A 27,685-nucleotide genomic window follows, 5' to 3' on the forward strand; every position below is an offset into this window, starting at 1 on the left:
TTAGTGCATCTCAGTCTACTTTATTTCAGCAAAGTGCCCCAAAATCTAAGTACAGCTTTTTAAAATCTACAACACAAAAATAGAAAATATTGAAAACGCACAGAAAACCAGTCATCTTGGAAGTGATTAGGATGTCACAAGAAATTTTGCAGTGAAGCAGTGATCATGATGTATTCCACAACACAATGTACGGAAATCTGCACGCTTCCTGTAGAGAATCCTCAGGCCTGAGCAAGCCGTTCTAGGACCCTTCGATAATCCGAAACAAGCTGCTGGAAGGTTTCTTCTAACTGTTTGTGTTGCAAATTTATGTCTATTTGGTTCAACTGGTTGGTCAACTCTTCTGGTCTCAAACATCTTCTCATCTTAGCAATCTCTCTCTGCTTTTTCTACAAAAGAACCATGCAAAAAGAAATTTACACACATGAGCAGCAATTGCTACACGCTGCTCCTTATAAGGCTAAATTGCTATTTAAAAGTAACCGGAAAAACATTCTGGGTTAAACAAGGTGTCAGGAACAGATCCTTCAGAAAACCCTGTTGTGTTCATATGCTCCTTGAAATTAAGACTTGCCCAGAAATTCCAAATGACTGGTCAACCCCTTCCATTTTTATGTTTTACTGTACGTTGACTGTATAGGGCAGTGATGGCCAAACTTGGCCCCCCCCAGATGTTTTGGGACTACAATTCCCATCATCCCTGACCACTGGTCCTGCTAGCTAGGGATGATGGGAGTTGTAGTCCCAAAACAGCTGGAGGGCCAAGTTTGGCCATTACTGGTATAGGGTAAAAGCCCCAGCTTTTCATCTGCAAAAGATACAATCAGAAAACAGGCAGATATGAGCACATCCAATTCCTTTGCTTTCAATGGGATTTAATCATGGCTATGGTTTGGTTCAGCTCCTACAAAAGATGTAACACAACTTTTCTGTGTTGAACCAGTGATGCATCAAATCTAGAGATCACAGATCAAAATGGTTAAAGAGCCGAGTGGTAGCACAGGATGCTAACAGATTCCCCCCCCCCCCTTTGTCTTTCCCTCTCAGTCTCCTTGAATGTTACATTTCATCGGGTGCTCTTTTCCAGTTTAATTATTTGATCATTTTAAACCACATGCTGTGTCTTTTTTTTAAAACGTTGAAGGTACTCTTTACTTACAGAGGCCCTACGTTGTTATCCCTGTAATATAAAGGAACATTTGACAACGCGGAATCTCTCTCAAAATATCAGGAGTATAAAATTAGGGCCACACTGACCAGAAAACTGACCAAGCGATGGATGTGAGGCTTTTTAACACAACCTTGTAAATAAGCCTACAAAGGTTACTAGCCTGTTTACCACCTCTGGCAGCCATTTTAGTTTATGTACGGGGCACAAAGCACTCAACCTCTCCTTCACCACCCCACTCATCCACCTGCATGAAATTACTTGGTCTCCCATGGCTACAAGGCTATATTAACCCTTTCCCTTCCTGCTCTTTCCCGCCACAAAAATCCACACCTCAAGGTGCTTTCTCATTCATGGAAGATAAAATAGTTCCATACCCTCCCACAAGGGGAGAAAAGGGCGATTTGGAAGGATCTACCGTCATTCATCCACAAACCGAAAAGCTCTTTCAGCTTTTTGGTTTAAAAGAGACAGTTCATATTATGTGGTTATTATGAATGGATTAGTAACTGTTAAGTGAGATTTTTGGGAACAGAAGGTTGGAAATGATTTTTACCTACATGGAAATTAGCATTATTATTAATAATAATTTATTATTTCTACCCCACCCATCTGGCTGGGTGTATATAACTGGCTTATTTCAAAGTGCAATGGTTCTAAGCCATACTGCAAAACATGCAGTACAATCCTCTAGTTTCTGACCGCCCCCATGTAATTAGTTATTGTAGAATTCTATCCAATATTATGACAAACAATGCTTCTCATTTTTAGTGAAACAACTTGCTCAGATGATTGATGCTGAGCATTCAAAGATATTCAAAGACAGCCTATTAGTACTGTTTCCTACAAAAAGCCCACTTAACTGTTGCTAGTCAAGATGCAAAATCACTGCAGCTTCCACACATGCAGAGGGGCTTTTCAGCTTTCCCCTTCTAGCAATTCTACTTCTCAAACTCTCCTGAAGACTGGGGTGCCCATTGGAGCTGTAAGGCGTTTTAAGGGACTGCTGCTAGGAAAAGCCAGCCACAAACATCCCATGTGCAGCATCTCAAATGCTTTGTGCATGAGCCTCTAAATACTGGCCACTGACTGATTTTTTTTGTTTTGTTGCTTTTGTCTAGTTTATTCCTTTTACTAGGGAAATCTGTTTAGAACTCTAATCCACATACTCTTTGAAAGGGATGCTACCTTTACAGTGGTACCTTGGTGGTCCGCTTGACTCCCGAAACCATTATAAAAGCAAGTCTGTAGGAGCTTCCGATTGGCTGCAGGAGCTTCCTGCACTCAATCGGAAGCCGCATCGGATGTTCAGCTTCCGAAAAACGTTTGCAAACCGGAACACTCACTTCCAGGTTTGCAGCGTTTGGGAGCCGATTTGTTCGGGAGCCAAGCTGTTCGACTACCAAGGTACCACTGTATTTAAATGTATTTGGTATATGCTACTGTTACCATTAAAAGGGATGCGGGTGGCACTGTGGGTTAAACCACAGAGCCTAGGACTTGCCGATCAGAAGGTTGGCGGTTCGAATCCCCACGACGGGGTGAGCTCCCGTTGCTCGGTCCCTGCTCCTGCCAACCTAGCAGTTCGAAAGCACGCTAGTGCAAGTAGATAAATAGGTACCGCTCTGGCGGGAAGGTAAACGGCGTTTCCGTGCGCTGCTCTGGTTCGCCAGAAGCGGCTTAGTCATGCTGGCCACATGACCCGGAAGCTGTACGCCGGCTCCCACAGCCAATAAAGCGAGATGAGTGCCGCAACCCCAGAGTCGGTCACGACTGGACCTAATGGTCAGGGGTCCCTTTACCTTTACAGTTACCATTACATGTCTAATGTTGCAAGAAGCAAGAGATCAGAAATCATACTCAAAGGGCTGCATTTTTCTAATGAGCCCCACCAGTGTACCCACCTATCCTCCTCAATTTACCTCCAGAAGGTTGGGAGGACCCTTATAACATATTTAGTGAGTGTGCAGCGGGGAAAGAACGTCCCATTGTGCAAGCAGAAATCCTTGCACTGACAAAACAATTATCTTAGCACTGCATTTTATTGAGACTATGTAAAGTACTCTGCGCCTTCGTATCTGTAGTAGTAATGTTTGGCTGACGCTTTTAACAAAAGTACTGAGACAAAGCTTTAAAGAGGTGCATTAAAGGAAAGATAATTATGCACGAAAGTTTTGGCATAAACAGTTGAAAACAACTTTAAAATATCCATGTAAGTTAAAAGCCACCTTGTAAGGGCCCATCAGTCTTCTTTTTACATCCAATCTGTAGCTTCTGGACTGTTCTGCATTACCCATGTCTGTTGCATGCAGCCGGAGAATTTCATACACCCGTCTTGTATGTTGCTTAAAAACAAGGGGAATGGCATATGAATCAAGACCAAGAACTGTCACTATACAAGGTTTAGAGAAACGATTTCAAGGTTGTGTAGCCTATCCTCTATCTTTAAACCCTGACACATGTAACTCCTAATCACAGACTGAAGTTTGTTCCGGGCAGCCAAAATATGATGGTGTGACTTATGCAAGCCATGCGATATCTTCTAGAAATGGTGGCTGGGATTCAAAAACCTACCTAAGTCTACTGGTTCTTTGGGAACTCAGGCACTAAAAGGAGATTTGTTTCATTTACAATTGTTCTGAACATTAAGGCACTAGACATAGGATTGAACATTGAGTACAATGCTGCCTTTCACGAAGGAGTCCACCAATGAAGAGGTGGGGAGCAGTTTTCAACAACATTCTCCTCTTGTAGCCTCCCTCCCACCTGCTCTTCTACAGCAGATTTTTTTGGGGGGTTGAGGGCACAGTGGACTGCCAGGGCGAATCAGGAAAAATGCCCTCTCCCATTAATGCAACCTCTATTAGGTCAAGAACCTGTCTTTGAACAGAAGGACTCATCTTGTTTGTGGAAAGACAATGCCCACAGGGATGATCATCACATCAATACAATATTTTAAGCATCGTGTACCTTATTCACTTTCAGCTTTTGTTGAGCTTCGGTTACCATATCTTGACTGAAGCCTTGCTTGAGCTTCTCTGGAGAAAAGCAAGGTAAATCCTGACACAGTTTGACTAATACAAAATCTCGTAGTTTCACATAATTTTCAGACGGATCTTCAGCTAAAAGAACAAAGGAGAAGTGTTTTGTAATTTGCTTTTCCTGTCCATAAATCTCTGTCGTTTTGGCATGGTAATACCACAAATTTTATGTTCTGGTTTTTAGTATAACTGAAATCCTTTGTTTATTAGGGGCTACCCCACATTTTCTTCAAAAAATTGCTTTGCACAGGTAACTACCGTAAAGTTATCACAATTTTTCGAAAGTCCATGGTTTAGCTTTTGTAAAATAGGGGGTTCTCAGTAATTGGTTTATTGGGAACCACTGGGCTAGGGAATTAGAAGAGGGAGCACTGAATGCCCCCAGCTCTAAACAATGTTTAAGATCTTTGCAAATTTATGTGAACTAGGCTTACCAAATTATCAAGTTTCTGTCATATGAAATAATTAAAAGGTCTAATTCACCAAGTAGCAAATTCATGAAAAGCACATCAGTGGGCTAACTATTTCAATCTCACTTTAAAGCAACTACTATTTTGTAAATCTGACTACCTTGTAAATCCACTCAGCTTGCTGCCCCCTTCGCATAGCCGCCGTATAATTCTGAATGCCATCTCACTTTCATAATTTCCTGTCCCGCTCCTGACTGTCCAACCCAATTTCCCCTTAACAGCAGCAACGCTAAATGGATGAACAGGAGAAATTCATCTCTCCATACCTTTCAAGCTCCCTGTTGAAGAGAGCATGCACCCTAGCAAATTATTCCAGAGGGCAATTTAAAGTCTGCTTCAGAGCAGTTTTACTGGAGAAAAAATACACACCATGTTCCATGCACTGATGCAGAAGCCTGCTGTCTGCCATCGTATGGCCTACTTTCATTTCTATGCACTGTCAAGAATGAGAAGCTGTAAATACATCTCTGGCTCAAAGATTCAGATAGAATATTCCATTTACGGACGTGCACAATTAAAATAACATTTTGTCCTTCGTCACCAATTGGTACAGTCGTACCTTGTTTTGCGACCGGGATCCGTTCTGGAGCTCAGGCCCCAAGCCGAAAAGGACGCAGGGCAAAGCGCCGCTTCTGCGCACGCACGCAGTATGGTTTGTGCTTCTGCACATGCACGAAGTGCAATTTAGAGCTTCTGCACATGCACAAGCAGCAAACCCTGAAGTAACCTGTTCTGGTACTTCCGGGTTTGCCGCAGACATTGGCCAGAATGGACACTAGACAAGGCGGATGTTTGCGGAGGTATTACTGTACTTTATAATGCCTTTATAGATGATGGGAAGTATGTGGAATTTCTGTGGGGCTTTAATTATAAACAAGACTGAAATTCAAGATTTAGAGGTATATCTAGCATACAGGTACATGCCAAAACAAACTGCATTACTCGGCTCTACGCATGACTGGGGATTTTCTACTCCTGTCAAGAATCCGACTGCAAGGAGTTTTTGAAATCTGGAGGATTCACAAAATCAGTTTGTGGCAAAACATGTTGCTGTTAAAAGAAAATAGTTCTATTCCCACTGAACATAAAAAATGACGTTTCAGTACATAAAGGATCTCTAGGCTGTGGCCAAAGGGTTAATTTAGTATTAACTTAGTAGTGAGGTTTACAAACAAACATACCGTATTTTTCGGCCCATAGGGCGCACCTAGTTTTTTTGGGGGGAAATCGAGGAATTTTTTGTTATTTCCCCCCCAAAGCCATCCCCAAGCTAGAAGAGGGAGACGGAGCACTCCAAACCAGGTCGGGGAATAGCGGGATGGCGGCGCTCCGCCTCCCCGCTGTCCCCCGAGCTTGTGGAGCTGCCCGATATCTGCCCGAAGCCCGGGGTGCGCTCCGGAGCGTGCCGCGTGCTTCGGGCTGCTGCCCGCAAGCCTTGCGAGCCCGGCGGGAACTCCTGCCAGGCTCGCAAGGCTTGCGGATAGCTTCCTGAAGCCTGGAGAGCGAGAGGGGTCGGTGCGCACCGACCCCTCTCGCTCTCCAAGCTTCAGCGAAAGCCTGCATTCGCCCCATAGGATGCACACACATTTCCCCTTCATTTTTGGAGGGGAAAAAGTGCGTCCTATGGGGGAAAATACGGTACATATACACACTGGTAGCATAGTACAGTGGTACCTCGGTTTTCGAACATAATCCGTTCCGGAAGACCATTCGACTTCTGAAACGTTCAAAAACCGAGGCGCAAAGGGCGGCCTGCAAATTCAATAGAGAAAATTGAAAAGAAAAAAAAATCAGCAGAAGCCGTTCGACTTCCGAGGTGCATTTGAAAACGGAAGCATTTACTTCCAGGTTTTTGGCATTTGAAAACCGAAACGTTCGACTTCTGAGACGTTCAAAAACCAAGCTACCACTGTGCTGTGCTGTGCTGTGCTGTGTCTTCCTTTCTCCACTAGCTCAGGCTGTATTTACACAAAATACATTTCTGATGGTGTAATAAGAAAATTAGCTAGTGGATACATTCAAGAAAACGCCTGAAACACCTCTGAATGGAACTATACCTCATATGGCTGTGACTCAAAAAACTGCATAACTAGTTCCAGAAGCCCCATAGGCTTTCAAAGTGCACCAACTTTCAAAAGCAGTTTGTGATAGGGCATGTGGGTGATATACAAGGTCATGTTTATATTTTAAAATGCAAAATTCCTACTGTGCGGCTAAAGTAGCTGGCTCATCCCCCCACCCCACCCCCAGTATATTCAAATCCAAGCAAAAATGGACTGGTAAATATAATTCCTGAGAAGTTCAACGAAGGGTTAAATCCAAGGCATCCTAACCAAGCAGAACAGGCCTTTTTTTTTTTTTTTTTTTTTTTTGCCTCCCCCTTCCTATTAGTCCACTGATAGTTGAAGGAGCTGCCAAAGAAACATGGAATACAACATAGAAGCTGCAGCAATAGAGGAGAATCAGAAAAAAAACCAACCACCACCCCATTGGGGGGGGGCAGGGGGAATCTTACTGCAAGCAGAAGTCACCTATCCAAACAAATGAATTTTCTTTGCAGGGATATTCTTAACAGCCCACAATGAACTGTCATAGGATAAACATCCAGAAGCTACCCTGTTTTCTTTAGTCAGTTATTGAGTCACTTTCTTTAACAGATCTCAGGGCAATATAGAGCAAAAGATAAATAAAATATATCAAAAATGAACAACTTTGTGTGTGTGTAATTAAAATAGGGATGCGCGTGGCACTGTGGGTTAAACCACAGAGCCTAGGACTTGCCGATCAGAAGGTCGACGGTTCAAATCCCTGTGACGGGGTGTGCTCCCGTTGCTCGGTCCCTGCTCCTGCCAACCTAGCAGTTCGAAAGTGCAAGTAGATAAATAGGCACCACTCCGGCGGGAAGGTAAACGGCGTTTCTGTGCGCTGCTCTGGTTCGCCAGAAGCGGCTTAGTCATGCTGGCCACATGACCCGGACGCTGTACGCCGGCTCCCTCGGCCAGTAAAGCGAGATGAGCGCCGCAACCCCAGAGTCGGTCACGACTGGACCTCATGGTCAGGGGTCCCTTTACCTTTAATTAAAATACAAATCTGCACATTGCTGTTTGGGGTGAAATGTTACCATATCAAACTGGAAAGATCTGGATACAAAGAAGTGTTTTTAGCCAACGTCTAAACCTCAACGAGGAAGACAAATGTAGCTGCAGGAGAGATCATTTCAAAAATAAGAGGCCCCACTACAGAGAAGGCCCTTCTGTGCATTCCCAGTTGCATCAAGAAACAGAATCTTGTGCCATGTATTGTGGCATCTTGCAAAGTAGACTAGTCCATGGAAGCTTATGTTGTGATACCACAGCATAAGATGCCGCTGGGCGGTTTCTGTTCCACATTGCCTCAAAAGTTCATTCCAATATCCTTTTCTTTAATTTTCTCATTCTCCAAGTTCATATTCTTTTGACGTTCGTACATTTGCTCTCTGGGGTCCTAAGAATGGAGTGTACCGTCGTAGTGATTAGTAAACCAATGTCTCTCACTGATTTAGTGTTTTGCCTGAAGGAAGAAAGCTCTGCAAGGAGTTCCAGAAACCTAAATCTCTTGTCAAGTCAGCTGCGTACTTTGCAATAAAAATGGCTAATTAACTGGTAATCCTTTCATGCTAGGGAATGGATTTCCATGGTGCACTGTTCCCAGGGAGGAAAGGATTTGAAGAATTACATTATACGCAGTTCTTTCTGTGAGGAAGGGTAGCATTAACCTTGACCTCTGCTTAAGTTAATCTTTGAAAGATCATTTAATTTTGACAGATGAATTCAGAAAGTTATGGCACTGACTGTCAGGGAAGCAGTGTTCAGCATTTCATATAAATTAATTCTTATCTCCAGCGAAAGACTCACGTACCTGTTATATCAAGCACTGCAGGGGATGACATATAGTACCTATGAACTGTTTCTAAAAGCTGAGCCCCGTGACCTTCTCCTTGGAATGGAGGCAATATCAGCATTTGGCTACATATAGAAGAAGAAGAAAAAAAATACTTAGCAAAAAAATAAGAACTACAGTCATACCTTGGTTTTTGAACAGAATGCGTTCAAACCGTTTGAAAACCAAGGTGCGGCTTCTGATTGGCTGCAGGAACGTCCTGCAGCCAATCGGAAAACACAAAAGCTGTGCCGGACGTTCAGCTTCCGAAAATCGTTCAAAAACCGAAAAAAGCACTTCCAGGTTTCGATCACTGGGGAGCCAAGGCGTTTGAGATCGATTGTATACTCAACCCCCAGAAAATTTATTTACAGATTTATTCACAGCGAATTGCAATCTCTCTATACATAAGGCTTTACATACAAAAACCTTATAGACTCCAAACATAATTGCACTAAGAGTTTGAGATTCCACCCCATTTCAGATGAAGACAATGAAATAAATAAATGCAAAGCCAGGCGAGAGTTTTAAAATTTCTTTTTTTAAAAAGCCCACAAAATTAACACAATTATAAACAAGTATTGGGAACTTCAACAGTACTCTCTTCTGAAATAAAAGGCAAGGCACGTGCTATGCTGCCAATTACCTTACACGTGGCCGGGTTTTGTCTGGGTACACATAGTAATTATAGACTGTCATATAGCCTACGGTCGCAAAGAGCGTAGCTCCATCCTTATTATACTTCTCAAATCTGCAGATAAAACAGAAAGCCAAGCAGGTCAATTACAGTCGCGCTCCCATGCAGTGTCCATTTTCTTTTCCATTCTCTGACTGAATTTCCAGTGTCAGCAAGCTACTCTGTGAGGGCCCAATGGGTACACCTGCTATGTTCTGAATGTACAATTCACTTAATTGGTGTGCAGCAACTTGGATAAATCAGACCTCTTTACAGCACTTCAGCGCACTTGCCTATTATAAAGATGAATAGGTGGCAAGTAAAAGAAAACACAGGCAAAGCTCATTTTACTGTTTAAGCCCTACATTCAGGGCTCCAACGGACAACAGTATTTAATTTGGCTCTATTCTCAAGGTCTCGCAAAGCATAATGGACACAAACTCCAGCCTGATAAACAATAGTTTTCTCTTTCCTGGGAAAAATATCATTATACTGTCCCCAATAATTGGCCAGCCACAATTAAAATGCAGCCTTTGTGGAGGTAATAAGGTCCACTGTTGCTTTAGAACTGTACTTACACTAGAAAGTAGTTCCATCTTTCATCATCCACGTCAATAAAGCTAGCTGTTTCAATAAACCACATCAAGAAGGTCTGAAGCCTTTCATGATACTCTCGAAAGCCTGGGCATGTGATGTCAGCCTAGGGAAAAAGCCAGGAGAAGTCAGGTGAAACTCTTCACCAAAGGGAAGAGAGCACATCACAGAGCCTTATAAAGTGCCTCTGTGGGAAACTGTTTTATTAGCACACTGAAAGTGATCCTGGAGAAATGGCAACGTTTTACATATCACAAGCAATTATTTGAGGGTCACTTAAAAGTTGCCATGAAAGCTCTATCGGAAGGCTCTGTTTCTCCCCACCACCACCAAACACAAACTTTTTACCTTGTATATTTGATACTTTACGTCTTCGCCAGCTTCTTCGTTATGCACAGAATATGTATGTAACAATGTCCCAAATGGCTTGAAATTGACCTCTTTTTCCAGCAGAGATACAAAGTCATCTGTACTTGTGCTAAAGCCTGGTGGAATAATTTCTCTAATTTTACTTTCCACATCATCTGCCTGAAAACAAGAGGTGGGGAGATAGAGAGAGAGATGCACTGAGAATAAGGAATTGACTATTTCTAGAATTCACATAGGGTGGCGTGCTTATGCCCTGTGATTGTTGAAGCGCTATTTAAAGCACCCAATGTGGTTTCCTAAAATTTTGCACAGGTCCTTGTCCCAGACACAACAAAATGGTACACAGGGGACCTTGCCACTAGGTGCCCCCTTGTGGCCCTTAGTTTACAAAGCTCAGAGCATTCATACGCACCCCTAGTCCGTTATCACATTGTTCAAATCTAGTCTTTCAAAGGATCCACCAGTAACACGTTATAGTGCCGCATTCCCGGTTTAAGCTGTGCTCAGGGAAACTGCCTCTCCCTTATTGGAGGCAAAAAACCAGCCTGATCCCTCAGACCGTTTCTCAGGCTCACAAGGGTGGACACAGATACACAGTAATGTTGTGGCCTGCTCTTCAGTTGCCTTCCTTTTGAGGTAAGGCAGGGTAGGAGGTTCAAACATACAAGGTCAAGCAGGATCTTGAATGTTATCAGCACTGGAATAAGAAGTCTGCATGTTAAGTAAACTTAATTGCTGAGTCGGGAAGACAACATTCCTGATGAGTCATTGTGCTTTGGGTAATATACTCATGGTAAGATACTTCAGTTTAATAGCAGGTTAAACTGAAGCATCTTACTTCAGAAAACAGCTTTTCCACGAACACAAGATTCAGATTCTGCCTTTCTTTTAAAAAACAGCAACCTGGAGCACTGGCATTTCATTACAGTAATAAAGAAGCTGGTAACCTTTTACCATAACGGTCTAAGAAAAGGGAAATTTTAAGACAGTGTACCACTCCCCACCCCAGTAATGGTCAATGCCACTAGCTCATTAAACTTTAGATAAGCTAAAAGGAAAAAACGGAGGAGAATCTAGTTCAGATTCTTGACTCTCAAGAGTTCCTTCCTTCTTGTCTGCTGCCAAGTCCTGACTAGGCACCTCAGTGCACTTATTAAATGCAGTCAATGCAACTTTGGTCTGCTGATATGCTGGTTGGGCAGGCCCACTGTATCTGCTTCTTGCAGACGTCTACCATTCAATATGGAATTCTTAAGTGAACAGTCTTTGATCACTCTTTCGGAGTAACACGTGTGCAATACAATCCCACACCCTCAAGGCGAAGCAAAAGCAACCCAAACAAATTAGGGTATTTAAGGAACTAACTGGCAGCAACAGGACAAACTCTTTTCCAGCCTGAATTCTGGTTTACACATACAAGGAAAAAGCCCAAACACTCAAGTGTCAGGAAAATACAGACTTGGGAGCATGGTGGCAAGCCAATATAATTTATGCACTAAAGACTCAAGGGGGGGGGGGAAGGAACTTCTTTTGCCCAAAGAATTTTTTTAATGCAATTTAACCAAAAGGGTGGGGAGGTTTTACAAGCAAAACTGAATTAAGATTAGCCTTGTTAAACAGCCAAATTGAATGTTACAGACTATCAGCTGAGCAGACATCATAATCCCTTTCAGGCCCCCAAAAGACCACTTGATTGAATACATTTACTACTTCTCCTTAACCATGAATATTTGATGAAGTTTCACAATAACGTATTGCCGCTTCTCACCAGGCAATAAAACTTAATGAATTGGTCTCAACTTAACAAAACCCTAACCCCCTCAATGCAACCCCTAAAAGCCTGACATTACATTCAACAAAATGAGCTTACATTCTATTCAAACCCTGCTCCCAACAATGAGTCCAGGTTTTTACTTAATGGAGTTTGCCGTGAGTTCAGCTGTAATGTTTGTATTGTATCTATTTCCATAAGGGCTGACACAAGAACACTTTGTGTTAACTTACTAAGCAGCTCTTTCACACCGTTTACATGCATGATAAGTATTAATTCTGAACCAAGACCATTGCTACTTAGCATTCAAAACAGGGAAATTAAGACGCTTAGGACAAAATACACTACAAAAGGCTAATACAACACACTACTAATTCCTGTTCTTTCAACTGGAGTCCCCCTAAGTAGAAGCAATGCACCTGCAAATGAATAATACTTTACTATCAGCTATATCGGGGGGATGTAGAATATGGGCAGAGTTCAGTCTACACACACTCCATTATTAATGCTTTGGTGCCACCAACTTTCATATTTAATCAGCCTTATCTTCCTAAAGAGCCATTATGTGCGGTATGCACAGTAGCTCTACGACACTTGATTTTGTCTTGTGCTACTGATTAGACACCTTCAAATAAAAATTAAGAACATTTTCCTATATTAAATTTATCTAGTAAAAGTGCAGCAAGAGCGTGCCTGCGGCTAAATTAGGAATACCAAATGAGTTTCTAAAGAGTACTTTTTTAAAAAACAAACTATTCAGGAGTGCTAGAATGGCAAATTTTTAAATGTACGTTTTAACAGGGAAGAGAGGTGGATGAAAGTCATAGCTCATTCCCATTCCCCCATATAGAACCCCTTTGTTACTATTTCTCAATATTTTACAAATATAACACACTACATACTATGCTATGTATCATATCATGCACCTAATGTAAAGAAACACCTTTTGGGTAGATTTTACCTAGTCTGAAGTACTGCTAAGGACTTCTTATTGTGTTCTACTCCCTATTGCATGGGTTGGGTACCTGTGACATTCAGGATGTTATTTTATTTATTGGTTCAATTGATATCCCACCCTTCCTCAGTTCGCTTGATGCCAGACAGGTTGCCACCTAGCAGTAATGCTGCTCCTATCAACCCAATCAGCGTGACCAACTGTAGGTGACGATGGAGTTACAGTTCAGCAAAATCTTGATGGCCACAGGTTCCCTATTCCCGATCTACTGAAAGCCAGTTTGTTCCATGCAGGGGTATAAAATCTTTTGCAACAGTTAGAAGCAAGAGTACGCAAAGAGAAAGTTGGCCGGGAGATGGATATCCGAGTATTCAAGAGAAAAGAGGGTTCCCGTTCTTCCTGGCACATTCTAGTATGTTATTCTCCCACAAAACATCTCAGCCTTCCTTTTAGACAATAAGCAGTGGTGAAGAAGTGCCAATTATGATAAAGGTTCAAGTTTACCTAGAAGTTACAGCCTCTGATTTACAGGGCCTTCCTTCAAATGACCACAGAAGTGGAGCATAAGCGCTCTGCATAACCTCACAGCTATATATGTAAAGGTAAAGGGACCCCTGACCATTAGGTTAAGTCGTGGCCGACTCTGGGGTTGCGGCGCACATCTCACTTTATTGGCTGAGGGAGCCGGCGTACAGCTCCCTCAGCCAATAAAGTGGCCAGCATGACTAAGCCGCTTCTGGCAAACCAGAGCAGCGCACGGAAATGCCGTTTACCTTCCCGCTGGAGTGGTACCTATTTATCTACTTGCACTTTGACGTGCTTTCGAACTGCTAGGTTGACAGGAGCAGGGACTGAGCAACGGGAGCTCACCCCGTCGCAGGGATTTGAACTGCCGACCTTCTGATCAGCAAGTCCTAGGCTCTGTGGTTTAACCCACAGTGCCACCCGTGTGTGTGTGTGTGTGTGTGTGTGTGTATATATATGTGAGGCAGCCTTTACTCAAATTTGGCCCTGCTTCTTGGAAAGGCATTTGGAGGAGGGGGGAGTGTGAATATACAGTAAGAAAGAAGGGGCCAAGAAGACTAAAATAGAGAGTGAGAAAAAAAAACATGTAGATAAGGGGAGAAAGAGAATAGAAGGAAAAAGTGTATACAAAAAAGGCTGCATTAAAAACAACAAAAATGTGTTAAAGAACAATTAAAGATGGTAAAGTGGTGGTGGTGGGAGAAAGATGATAGTCCACACCACATTTCTTTACATTTGGCCTTTCCCTCTAATATGTATAAGTTTCAGATTTCTAAGATTGTGGACTGGCTAGATTTAAAAACAAGAAATGCAGCACTTAATACACACGCAGCTATACAGCCTGCTCCTACTGGAAAGGAAGAACAGTGGTCAAGATTAGGGTTATTCTGCAGTGCATACGGCCTTGGTAAACAACTGTGTGGCGTTATAACGTCTATCTAAGAAAATCTTAAATCGGAGATGTGCTATATTACTGAACCTGCTGATATTAACACATTCAGGCCGTAACCACGAGTGTGGAACATGGGGTCTTCGAGATGTTCTAGGGACTCCCAATTCCCACCACTCCAGATTACTGGACCACATCTGGAGGATCACAGGTTCTCCATCACTGCTAAAGACACTAATTTGGTAGGAAGTCCTACTGAACTCATTGGGATTTATGCTTGGAATAGGCATCATTAAGTAAAACAACGAGTTTGGGTATACCCTGGAAAAGAAGCTGTAAGGAAAAAAAGAATAAGCCTCAAAAATATCTAGGGCTGGCATTTTTTATGCAGTAAACTACTTTACCAACCTCTTGCTGAACGGTTCGATTTTGAAACAGGATGGAAGTCTGACGAGGGAAGTGTATTGCTAAACCTGGTGAATACCCTTGTTTGTGTTTATTAATGTGGTGTGCAAGGCAGCTAGCTCCTAACACCTGCCCCTTAATGTGGCTTTGCTGCCCCTTCCCCCAATACACGTCCTCAATACATGTGCCTTAATATTCCACAATTGTGTTTAATTCAGTGAGGCCAAATGCAGAAGATGGGGAGGGATAATCTGTATCAGATACATCATAGAATGTAAGAACACCCCTTTCCCCACGACATTCCACTTGACATGTGCAAGTATTCATTCTGCCGAACAAGAAGCCTTACATTCAGGCAGACACTTGAGATGATTTCGGGATCTAAAACTTACTTTAGAATTAGGACATTTAGCGTAACTAGAATGGTAAATGCGGGACATGGCTGCACAGAAGGAATTTCACCAAATAATTTAAACACAAATAAAAAATATACCAAATTTTGCACTCATACAACTTCTATGTCTATGCCCCATGAAACCAGCCAACTTCTTGATGGAGACCAGGGTGGCAGATGTTACTTCTCTTTGTGCGGTTTTGTGAAGAACTACACAATGCTTCAGATGTATATACTGAAGAGGTGCCTTTGCAAAGCAATTCCAGAAAGTATACATTAGGGATGAATGAATTAGTCGCTTTCTAAACAGTGTCAGTTTCATATTTTTTTTACCTGTTAATGGTCACATTAATTAGTAACTTTTCCAAAAAATTTTTTTTTTCAAAACTCATGTTAATGCTCAGTTTGAATTTGCTAGTTTTCACGCTTCTCCAAATACTGCCATGAAGTTCTCATCAATTTAAGTGCATTTAAACTGATGAGAATTTCACTGCAACATTTGGAGAAGCGTGAAATCTAGCAAATTCAAACTGAGAATTAGTCCACAATGTGTTGAGCAGGTCACCTTATGTAGGAATTCACAACAGTGATGTTATTTGAGCACCCCCGCTATACATTTAGTTAACACCAGCTTTGAGTAACCAATCACAGAAATGCTAGTCCAGAAATCCAATCTCTGAAAGAGTTTAAAAAAAACACAATGGAGGATCAAAAAGTCTGGGTTAAAAGTCAAGCTGAAAGCTAGTTGAGAGATGGTGTAGTGCAAGGGTTGCCAAACCTTTTTGAGCCTGTGGCCACACTTAAAAACCAGAGAAGTTGCTGTGAGCACCACACACTGAAATCCAGGCTATTGGTTACAACAGAATGCTTGCTTCAAACCGTATTTCAGTGGGAGGAGGAGAGAGGGAGGTGACTCAGTGGGTAGTAAGAAAGGCCTCTTTGGGAATGTGAGTATAATGTTGATGACTGGTGATTGTGCAGTATCAGACTGAGTTGTGAACGAGGAAGTCTCTGGACTGAACCTTGCCTCTGCTGAGAACTTACTAGGCCTTTTGTGTGCTGCTTTCCATCAGACCCTCCCTCCACGCAGACACAGGTGGTGCTGTGGGTTAAACCACAGAGCCTAGGACTTGCCAATCAGAAGGTCAGCGGTTCGAATCCCCGTAACGGGGTGAGCTCCCATTGCTCGGTCCCTGCTCCTGCCAACCTAGCAGTTCGAAAGCACGTCAAAGTGCAAGTAGATAAATAGGTACCGCTCCAGCAGGAAGGTAAACGGCATTTCTGTGTGCTGCTCTGGTTCGCCAGGAGTGGCTTAGTCATGCTGGCCACATGACCCAGAAGCTGTACGCCGGCTCCTTTGGCCAATAAAGCGAGATGAGCGCCGCAACCCCAGAGTCGGTCACAACTGGACCTAATGGTTCCTTTACCTTTATCTTTCCATTAGACCCAGACCCTCCCTCCAGCCTGCAATATGAGGGATAATGATACCAACTTAACTTACAGAGTTGTTACAACCATTTCACTCATAAATAATGAGATTCTGTATAAAGGGATGTAATGATACTGGTGCCGCAGATAATTAGTCACAACAACTATGATTTTCAGGGAGTACATTTCTCTGTGATTTTGAGGAGGTACATTTCTCTGAAACAGCCATCTGCTTTAGCTAGAATCAATGGGTGACCAACGCCTTTGTGGCAATTTATGAATTGCGGCCTCTGGTGAGCTTCTTTAAAATATAAAAATAAAAACTCTGCAGCATATATGCAAATTAAGACTCCTTCAGTTTTAAATGAGTAAACAACGCTTCTGTACTGCACGAGGCTTATGTTTTTTAACAGTTGTTGCTCCTAATTAATGCACCACTCACACTGATAAATTTCTGTACAGATCACATCTTACGGAGAAACAAACCTGTTTTTATGCGGTGCTATTGTTTTCCCTCAGTGTGTACCAAACTGGATTTTCAACGCTACTCTTAAAAGCGGCAAAAATATACCCGAACTGCAAATTTATTCCAAATGTTTTTATATATGTTTTAAGGAACTGGTGTTCATTCCAAGTACTTTAAAGATGTTTAGTCACTTGGGTGCTGCTATATCACTCTTCCTGAAATTTCTTTAGGCTTTACACCAGGCATAGGCAAACTCGGCCCTCCAGATGTTTTGGGACTACAACTCCCATGATCCCTAGCTAACAGGACCAGTAGTCAGGGGTGATGGGAGTTGTAGTCCCAAAACATCTGGAGGGCCCTTTGCCTATGCCTGCTTTACACAGAACATAGAAGTGACGTAGTGTTCCAACCCACAACCTGGAGTGCTTATGAACACAAGGAGACAGACAGAGTGGATGAATTTGTATGATGAGCTTTAAACAATGCAGAAAAGGCTTTGGCCAAGAAGCAGATCTTAAGAGCAGCAATTTGAAGGAAGAGAAGTTTTCCTTTTGGATAAGAAAACTACCGTTGGTTCTGTGAGAAAGGATTGCCATTTAACAAAGTTGGATACTGCTTTGAGTGTTGTTGAAATGGAAAAATACAATAGAATTATGTAAAAAAGGGGGGATCTGAATGATCAAAACCACCATCTGTATAATTTCCACTGATTTAAGTGATAAGTGCAATGGTGCAGGATTTTGGGAACAAGCGTGGGGTCGTAAAAAGCTTGAGAAGAGTAAAATGAAGGGTTCAGCTACAATGGCAAACTTATTTATCTAAGGTGACATCTGAACGTTTGACTTTACCTCCACACAGTCAAAGTTCTCATTAACTTTGGATGTATAATCAATGCGAAACAGTGTTGACAAGTTACCAGCAATGTAGTACAAAAGAATCTTCAGTCCCTTGTAACCAAAGGCAACCTCACTGCAGGAGAAAGAAAAATTAGGTTATAGCTGAATGCTAATCAACTCCACCAAGAAAATTAACTTCTCCTATACAGATAGATGTCATTACTGTTAAAAATTTTGAAGGATTTACCACTTTTAAAAACAGAGCCTTCAGTGTTGCCTTTAAAAATTCCTTCAGTTCACCCAAACATACCACTAGTCATTTCTCTAAATGTGTCTCATGAAACAAATTAGCCCAATTTACAAGTTTGTCAGTGATAGGTACAGCAGGTATTTCACCTTACACATGTATGGCTACATTTACAGTGGACGCTCGGGTTGCGAACGTGATCCATGTGGGAAGCACGTTTGTAACCCGCCGCACTCGCAACCTGCAGCGCCATGTGATTTGGCGCTTCTGCGCATAGTGCGATTTAGCACTTCTGCACATGCGCAAGTGCCAAAACCCAGAAGTAACCCGTTCTGGTACTTCCAGGTTCGGCACGGTGCGCAACCCAAAATCACGCAACCTGAGGCGTCTGTAACCCAAGATATGACTGGATATACTTTGTAGCATTGGCAGAGTTTGTGTTATTTTTGTCAGTGTCAGCTAAGGTTGGGTGATATATTGATATATCGTCCAAAACTGGTTTGAAGTCCACATTGTGTTATCAGTTTCATAATTTTTGACCTGGCAATATATCGTGAATCATTATGTTTTTGTGTATTTTTTTGTGTATGTGCTATGCCGAAATCATTATATGGCAAAAAACCATGAAGCCAGCCAATGCCTCTACATAGCTCCATCCTTATTTCAGACATCGTGATATATCAGTATATTGTGATGTTTAGCGGGTGAAATATCATGATGTTGAAAACCATATATCGCCCAGCCCTAGTGGGTAGGGCTTGCAACCTTGCAACTACAGAAAATTATAGGGCCATACAAAAATGCTCACTAGAATAGCTGCACTAGTACAAATATGTAATATTAATATCAACTTCTTAACTTATTTCTGACACTTTCTTGCATCACTTACTCATCCCCAAAAACTTGGTGGCTGAACTCTGGATGAAATGTTGTATTGTCATCTTCCAAATCCTCCTGAAAACGGACTGATGAGAAAAAGGACTGATTATAAGCTTTGCCAACATGTTTTACTTAATTCACAGAAGTTCAAACCAGTTAATACTTCCTTGCCTTCTTCTGCTTCAAAGGTCTGCCGGGGTCAGGCTTTCTACACTTAAAATATCCCATAGTTTTACTTTCTAAACATTAAATATAAATATTATCCCATTATAAAAACGATCTTATGTTAATTTTGCTGGTGGACGTAAGTGTGGATTCTTTTCTTCAGAACTTGGGGGGGGGGGAGCTGTTTTTCCAGAATTCCCTAGAGAAGGTGAATGCATGCTTCCTTAACACTTCTTGATTTGTCATTAAATTTAAGGGCTGCTTCACAGAACGTGTCCAAAGGTGGCCTAGTTATATTTTTTAAATAAGAATAAAAAAGTGAATATTCTCTACACTCTGTTTAAGCCTGTCAGTGAAAGTCAAAACCCAGGCAAAAATCAATTCAATGCATAGCTAACAACAGCCTTAACGTGTGGTACTCTTTGTCAATTCCTAGATGTAGGAGACTGATGTTAGCAAATTGCCGCACAATAGTTGTTGTTTTTCCCCAATGTAAACAATTTGACTGTAACCTGCAGGTTGCAATTTGGTGACAATTACGTTATTGGTTTATGCTGTCCTCCACTCTGCAAGCAGCACACACTTAGCATTTAACAGATGAGGAGCGGGAAAAGTACTTGCCCCAAGACCAGCTAATTCAAAGTTGAACAGATATTTAAAGCTGGGTCTAACACATTATTTGATGAACCACACCTGCCTCTACCTTTCACGAGTTCAGTGCTGATAGTAATGGTAATTACATGGTAATTTCAATCAGACAACTTTCAGACATATTCACTACATGGCTAGTTGTGAGGATGGAAAGTGTGCGCTATGAACTGCCATCAATGTTGTTTCTGTTCACTCCTTTCTGCAATAGTAATTAGGCAGTGATGCACCCATACACAGGAACAGAAGAGAGGGAACAAACTAAGTTCTCTGGTGCTCTGCTAACTCTAACACTCCAAAATGGAGGCTCAAAGCAACACCTAAAACATTGCCAAGCTTAAGTATCAAAACTATAATTTCAAAACCTTACCTAATTTTAGGTGAATTGCTTCATTTGTATTACACTTATACTCGGCCAATTTCTTTTCCATAGCAGAAAGCCCTAGGAAAACACATTTAAATAAGTTCTCACCGCAATTCGAACAATTTTCAAATAACGTTATCATTTTGGCTTATCCAACATAAAACTGTAGAGAAATAAACGGGAATTAGGTAGTGCTTTGAAGCATGAGTTGTTGTGTTAATACAAAACAAGGAAACCTGTAAGCCTGAGATGCTATATAAGAGGCCCACAAGATCCTGCTGTAGGTTCTCAGTACTTTTAGAATTCAGGCAAATAGTTACTTGCCTGATGCAAGTAAAAATTATTCCCAGGCGATCAAGCAAAGGTGCTTTACACATTGGCTCTCAATGTAAGCATGCATGGGGCATGTGGGCTAGTATCATAGAATTGTAGAGTTGAAAGGGACGAGGGCCATTTGGTTCACCCCCTGCAATCCAGGAATCTCACTGTCCAAAGTGGAGCTCGACCCATGACCCTGAGTCTCATGCTCTATTGAGCTAGCCTAATACTTTAAGCATATTGCCCTTTGCCAGAGGGCGATGCCACACTTGCCATGCCATGCAGAACCGTGGAATGCTGCTTATTTGCAAGACAAAAATGTGACCTCTTTCATCCTGTGCCTCAGACAGCAAGATTTCGTTCACATCTCCTAGCCCTGCCATGACAGCCATTAACACGCAAGATCTTGCATATTGGTTCAGACAAAACAGTCACAGATCTCCTGCACCACCCTGCAGTGTTATTTTTCTCCCACACGGGAAGAGGGCATTTTCAGTGGCAAATAAAACGCTACTGCCAAATGGGGTTTCAAATAAATAAATAAATAAATAAATAATCTAGCTGTCTGGGTTTTGTTTTTCCCCCCAATGGTTTTGCTAAAATTATTTCATTAACGCCACAGAAAGAAAAAAAAAGAGGAATTATAAATATGGTTTAAGTCAGAACTTGGCTGAGGAACACATAATAAAAATGTTTGTTACATTTAGCACTACTACAGTGTTAAGTAAGGGGCCAATAATAATGGAACCACATACAGCCTCTAACAGTGCATTACAACAGACAGAGAAATCATAAAGTGGTCCTCCAAGACCCTCAGGAATTGTCAAGTGGTCTCCGGGGAGGAAATGCTTTGTCATGGGTTAAAGGAGAGTGTGCCTACCATTTTTGGTCTACAAATGAGCCAGGTGGACTGTCAAGGCACCGGTACATAAGATACCACTACGTGAAATGAAGTTCCAGAAAGGGAATTATAAAATTAGCCATGATACCAATTCCAGGCAAAATATTTTTTATTATTGTTTGTTATTGTCCATGACAACATTTGGTACATATAAAAATATGATCAGTGACCACACCGCAGAGCTCGGAAGTTGAAGTTCAGTCCACTGATCTGTTAACCTCTGCATGCTGCTTAGGGTTACATTTTCAGTTCATGGTAAACACCAAGGGTTGGCAAGGCTTGCCGGGCCAGCACAGCACGACGCCAGAAATTGCATCTGCACATGTCTGCGGTGCCGGAAATCGCTTCTGTGCATGCCCAGACACCGAAAATCACACCTGCGCAGAAGCAATTTTTGGCGTCTGGGCAAGTGCAGAAACAATTTCCGGTGCCACGAACATGCGCAGACGTGATTTCTGGAGTCTGGGCATGCGCAGAAGCAATTTCCTGAGCCGTGGAAGAGAGTCCCCACGCCGTGCTGGTTTAGCGCAGCACAGGGGGACTCACCAAATGGGCGGCTAGTTTCAGGGGCGGTTCGTGGGCTGCTTAAATGGCCTCTGTGGGCCGCAGGTTGGGGACCCCTGGTAAACACCATTTTGTTGTTTTTACACTTGCACAGACATGTTGTACATCCTTTCTTCTATCTACAAAAAAACTTCTCTGTAGGATACAGAGATGCATCAACTGTAGTGAGTGCATGTTTCAGTTCTCCATTTTCAAGTGTCCATCCCAAGTCTTCAAGACCTGGATTGACAGAAATCTGTACATGCTGTATCACCATGCTCTGACAGCAAACTCTTTTCAGTTATTTCAGTAATGTTCCACTAACTTCTTGTTGCTTGGTAGTGTGGAGGAAGTTTAATATGCTTGGGAGCCAGCTTCTTATCTCCACTCAAAATTTTGAGCAATACTTATAATTCTGCTCAGCTGACCAGCAGGTTCACTGTTGTCACCACTCTCCTAGACTGGTGACTGGGAGTGGCCGCCGAGACTGTATAACGCTGGTCCTGAAAGACGTACATTTGCTCTCAGTATGTTTCCAAGCACAATTCAAAGTATTGGTGCTGACCTTTAAAGCCCTAAATGGTCTTGGCCCTTGAACCAGGCAGAGGGCCTTCTTGGTAGTGGCACCCGCCCTGTGGAACGGCCTCCCATCAGATGTCAAGGAAATATCTGACTTTTAGAAGACATCTGAAGGCAGCCCTGTATCAGGAAACTGATGTTTTACAATTTTTTATATGGGTGGGGAATAATAGTAATAATAATAATAATAATAATAATAATAATAATAATAATAATATTACATAAACAGGCTATTAGTTACAATATTAAAGCAGTGACATAATCAATGCCAAGCATTTTGAAGACCAGAATGAACCCTGACATCGTTATGAATCTTCAGTGTAGGGTATACTAGAGGAAGACGCCAAGCATCTGTGAGTTTGCGTACAGGCATTCTAGCAAGATCATAAAGTTTAAGGTAGTCATCTAGAGTTTTGGCTGTGGATAACTCTCTTAGCTGGAACAATAAGGTATGAAGTTGTATCAAAATCGTCTCTTCCATTTGCCGCATATATTACTGGGTCTCCAAGTAGCAACCATGTTTTTTAAAGAAGGTTAATTTATCACTTATGTTACTGGCAGGGATAGCCAAAGATGAGCATTCTTCTATCAATACCATACATGCCATTCCCATACATTATTTAGCTTGGAGCTTTCCAAACTGTGTGTTGCGACACTTTCGTGTGTTGACTGCAGTGCGTAGGTGTGTTGCATGAACACTCCCCATGCTCCTCCTGGAACTGGAAAGCAGTTAGTATAACATCTGGATGCTTCTTTTAACTAACTGATTTTTCCCTTGTGTTTGTAGTCAGAGTAGGAAGTATCATAACACACCACACATTTGTTTTCACCTGTTCATAACAATTAAACTTTTGAACTATATATCAATGCACATTCTCTTCAAACTTGATTCTCTGGAATCTTGCACCTTTGCAAGTCCTTGCTCAATTACATGTCTCACACAATCATGTATCAACTCTTGACAAAATCTGCAGATCTTTGCATTGCAGGTATCTCCTCAAAGAACTGACAGGATCAATTGCTATTTACATGCAGAGCAATGTAAAAAGAGGTTGACTGAGGCCTTGTAAGTATGACCAGTGAAGCCAAGCCAAGGAAAGTGAACAGGGATCTGGGATGCAGATCAAATGACCCAGACAAACACTAGAATAAATGAAAAATGTTCTTAATATCTGCCTTTTCCCAACACCCCCTCCTCCCTCCTAACAACCATTGCCTAGCATCTGTTACCATGACACCCTCTCTAATGTTCCATCTTCCTGACCACTGTGACCTGTGGACTATATACCACATGAGCCCCTTTCTCAAGCCCTCTTTCCCAAATTCCACCTCCTTGGTCAAAAAAATTGCAGCCAACCTATGGCCTGTAGACCAGCACTTCTTTAACTTTCTGTGTCCTCCTACCTAGCATGCTCCCCAAGAACATAAAAGATAGGACACATGCTGTTCTTATAAGTTAGATGATGGCAGTTGCTTGCTTTCCATTGAGGGCAACAGTCCCATCTCTCCCCAACTCATTTTACCAAAAATGGCATTCACACTCTCATTTAACTTAGGACACAGCAATTTATTACATTACACAAATTCAACATGGAGATAAAACACCCTCAACTTCCAAGCTTTGAATTTTAAGAATCTGTAAAGTGGTGGCATGTAAAAATTGTCATAATTATGAACAGATGTTAAAAAAATAAACTTCACAATAAACCTTGTGAAGACGGTTAGGGGGGGAAATAAACTTGATAAGTTTGATAAGATGGTGCACAATAAACAAAAATATGAAAACTGTTTGACCCCCTTGCAAGATGGCAGTCAAGCTAATAAGAATCTTTTTCTGGCAACCTAGATTTTTTAAATTTAGCATATTACTGTTTCAGAAAAACACTCACATGCTCTTAACCCCCACCCTTAAAAAAAAAAAAAGCCTGCATCCTTAATTTTAGGGAAGTGGTCCAGTTTACTGTGTGGAGACACCTTCAAATAATTAACACACTAAGGGCGTGTTAAGTGCTTTCAAAATCTGGATACACCAGCAGATCAAAAGTTAGTGCAATAGCAGCCCAACATTTCAACAAATGTACCATGTCCAACATGTCAGAGCACCATTCCAATACAACTGCAATTACATATTGCAGTACACACATTTCTTCCCAGCCTCCACCCATATGACCTGATGTGGTTTTGACACTAGCCTAATGAGCTAGAGAGAAGCCAGAACAGTATAGGAATCTAATATGCCATAGCCAGGCCTGGGGGACAAACTAAGTCCAGGACCTTCATGACTGCATGCATGCCCCAGGTTGGTTAGCTATGTTTTAGAGCAAGATTGGGAAGTTCCTCATTCCCTCAGGATTAATCTGTTGGGAGGCTGCTGCTGGCAGTCCGCAAAGACAAACATAGGCAGTGTCAGAAACAAAAGTGTTCTGGATTAACTAATTCAGAAGAAATAGTGCTTTGCTTCAATTTTCATGATACCTCAGATTAGAATTCCCAATCCTAATTTACATAGAAGTAAGCCGCAACGGGTTTAATGGGGTTATTCATAAGTACATGCAGAAATTTCTTTTAGTACATCAGATCAGTACAGCTACTGTTCTGAAAAGCAAGTAAAAGGAATTCCTTTATAACTTTCAGTGTGTCATATACATACACACTAAGGAAAAACCAACCAAGGAGGAAATGAACAGGAAGGAAGGAACTCAGGTGGGATGGAAGAAAGGGGCAGCTTCAGAAAGTGATGGAGGGCACCTAAACTGAAGGTTGCCCACCTGCACTGCAATTTAGAGTATCTCACTGTAAAATATATACTTAATTTATAAACAGACTAATTTTATACATGTCTCTTCAAAAGCAAGTCCCATCAACTTCAATAGGACTCACTTCCAAGTAAACTAAGCAGCCAAACATGATACATGTTTACTTAAAAGTAAATCCTTTTGAGGGTAACTCAACCAACCGGTCTATCTGGGCAAGGATTGCAGCTTGCCAGATGGAACAATCTTCCCTCTCTTCCCCTATGCGCTGTTTGGGGGGGGGGTTCCTCCAGATTCACCCCAAGCCAATTTCAAGGGGGGGGGGGCTTGGGGGAAAGCTCCATTGGGTAAGCAGAAGTCTTGTGTGAGGCTTCCACTGGGCTTCACCTAATTCACAGGTTAGGTGAATCCCACTCACTGTGTTCAAATGGGCTTACTATTAAGTATGCAAAGGATGTCCATCTCAGTAATTTCAGATGATCATGGCAACCTGCCCCAGAAATATTATATTGTGTGGGTGAAACACAGTGTTAGTCATAGTTATACTAGATAAGTGGACTTAACTAACCTAAGTCCACCAATTTAACCGACCTATTCAGAGTATGATTTAGTTGCATATTAACCTACGCACTTAACGCAATAATAATATTTTTGAGCTAGTCACAGATAAAATGGCATACCAAGGACATTGGTGGTTCAGTGGTAGAATTCTTGCCTGCCATGCAGGAGGCCCAGGTTCAATTCCTGGCCAATGCAACTCACCTTTAATGCCTACCTCTGGAATAGCTCAGTCAGTAAAGCATGAGACTCTTAATCTTAGGGTCGTGGGTTCAAGTCCATGGTGGGCAAAAGATTCCTGCATTGCAGGGGGTTGAACTTGTGGTCCTTTTCCAACTCTACAATTCTATGATTCTACCCTAAGGCTCCAAATATCAAGCAGTACATAGAAAGCCTCTGTCTTTAAATCAGCATGGGTACAACCACTTTGCCGATTCAGAAAGGGGAAAAAAGACGTGCCCAAAGTTAGAATAAAACTGCTAGCTGCACAAGTAAGGGGTCAGGGGGCTGCAGCACTTCAGAACAGAAGCGATCTCACAGCAAGGCATGGGGCTGCGCATCTCCGCCCTTCAAATATTTTTTTCCCCAAAGGGGAGGAAGGGGCGCTTAATTCTGGCACAGCGGCAGGGGACCCGTTTTAGGAACGGGTCCAGACCCACCTGTCGAAACGCACGCGAACTGCAGTGCCCATGCTTCGTCCTTTACTTTCCTGACAGGGTGGAGATGGGGGGCTACTCTGCCCCCCACCCCACGTCGCACCCCATGGCAGTTCCCCCCACCCACCCCGAGGTCCTATAAGTTGCCCGCCCACCAATGGCAACGGGTCCCGAGTGAACTTCGAGGCGGCCGCGAATTTCAGGGCCGGGTTCGGAGGCAGCCCCAAGGCAGAGGCGTTTTTCCCAGTCAGAGAGGGAGAAACCAGCCCACCCGGGTAACCGGCAACCGTTTTCCCGCGCAGCAGAGACCGCAGCTTCCCGGGGCTACTCGGAAGGGACGGGGGCCACTTCCAGCTCACGCCTTGCCTCAGGGAGGCCTAACCCAAGCAGCCGGCCAGCCTCTCTTTCTCTCCCGCCATGACCCGCTTACCCGCCATTTCCGAAGCGGCGGCGGCGGCAGCGGCGGCCTCGGGCGCCAAGCGAAGCCCTCCGAGCCAGCCCAACTGAGCGAATCAAGCCGCGCGCCCACACGCCGGAAATAGCGTCGCGAAGGAGGGACGCACACGCACGCACTTCCGTTCTCTCTAGGCTCCAGGCTGGAGAGGAGAGACGCGGGCAAAAACGTTAGGAGCGCCGGCGCATGCGCGGCGTTCTGGGAAGCGCCCTTCCTCCACGGTCGGGCGCTGACCTTCGCACGGAACTCCATTCCCAAGGGCTTATTTGCATAGCTCCGCCCAGCTCCCTTCCAACGCTCCGCCCTCTCGGGCTGAACGCCGGGTTCGCTGGGCTATGCAAGATAGAGAGCGGTCTTCAAAAATGCGATGGGCTTTGGAAATAGCTGCTCTTCTTCACACCAGTAGGGATGGGAGAAATTCGCTTTAGTTCGCATTTAAACCGAATTTGTCAAATGTATCTGCAAACCAATGTTCAGCAACAACAAAATGAATCCGTTGACATCCCTCTGTCATAGGAGACAATGGACCAGAACCTGCAAGGGAAACTTTTTTTATTCTTAATATTTCTCTTTTGTGCGAATGCATGTCTGTGCAAAAAAGCTGTTTTAATTGTAAAAAAATAGAAATACCGTAAATGTGCCTTCAGCAGCTGGTTGTGGGAAAAGGCAGACTGCAAGCCTTTCCTTTGAGCTGATGGAAACAAAATGGAAATAA

General features: G+C 42.7%; 1 protein-coding gene across 1 annotated transcript; it reads right to left on the minus strand.

Annotated features, from left to right (window-relative positions):
- HAT1 (histone acetyltransferase 1) lies at positions 1–27,091 on the minus strand. The gene is made up of 11 exons (XM_080972059.1): positions 26,947–27,091; positions 20,215–20,286; positions 19,042–19,117; positions 17,918–18,038; positions 10,216–10,395; positions 9,852–9,973; positions 9,244–9,348; positions 8,577–8,683; positions 4,139–4,290; positions 3,397–3,513; positions 1–389 (listed from the first exon to the last, which is right to left on the minus strand). The coding sequence occupies exons 1-11, from the start codon at positions 26,951–26,953 to the stop codon at positions 222–224; spliced, it is 1,227 nt and encodes a 408-aa protein (XP_080828185.1). The 5' UTR covers positions 26,954–27,091; the 3' UTR covers positions 1–221.
- Between the last annotated feature and the right edge of the window lie 594 nt (positions 27,092–27,685).

Source organism: Podarcis pityusensis, assembly GCF_964106645.2.
Source record: "Podarcis pityusensis genome assembly, chromosome: 1".
NCBI lineage: Eukaryota > Metazoa > Chordata > Lepidosauria > Squamata > Lacertidae > Podarcis > Podarcis pityusensis.

Coding starts and splice junctions, on each gene's coding strand:
- HAT1 (XM_080972059.1), bottom strand. Junction 19,118..20,214: donor AGCAATTCACCTAAAATTAG/GTAAGGTTTTGA, acceptor TTTTCTCATCAG/TCCGTTTTCAGGAGGATTTG. Junction 390..3,396: donor GACTGATGGGCCCTTACAAG/GTGGCTTTTAAC, acceptor GTTCTTTTGTAG/AAAAAGCAGAGAGAGATTGC.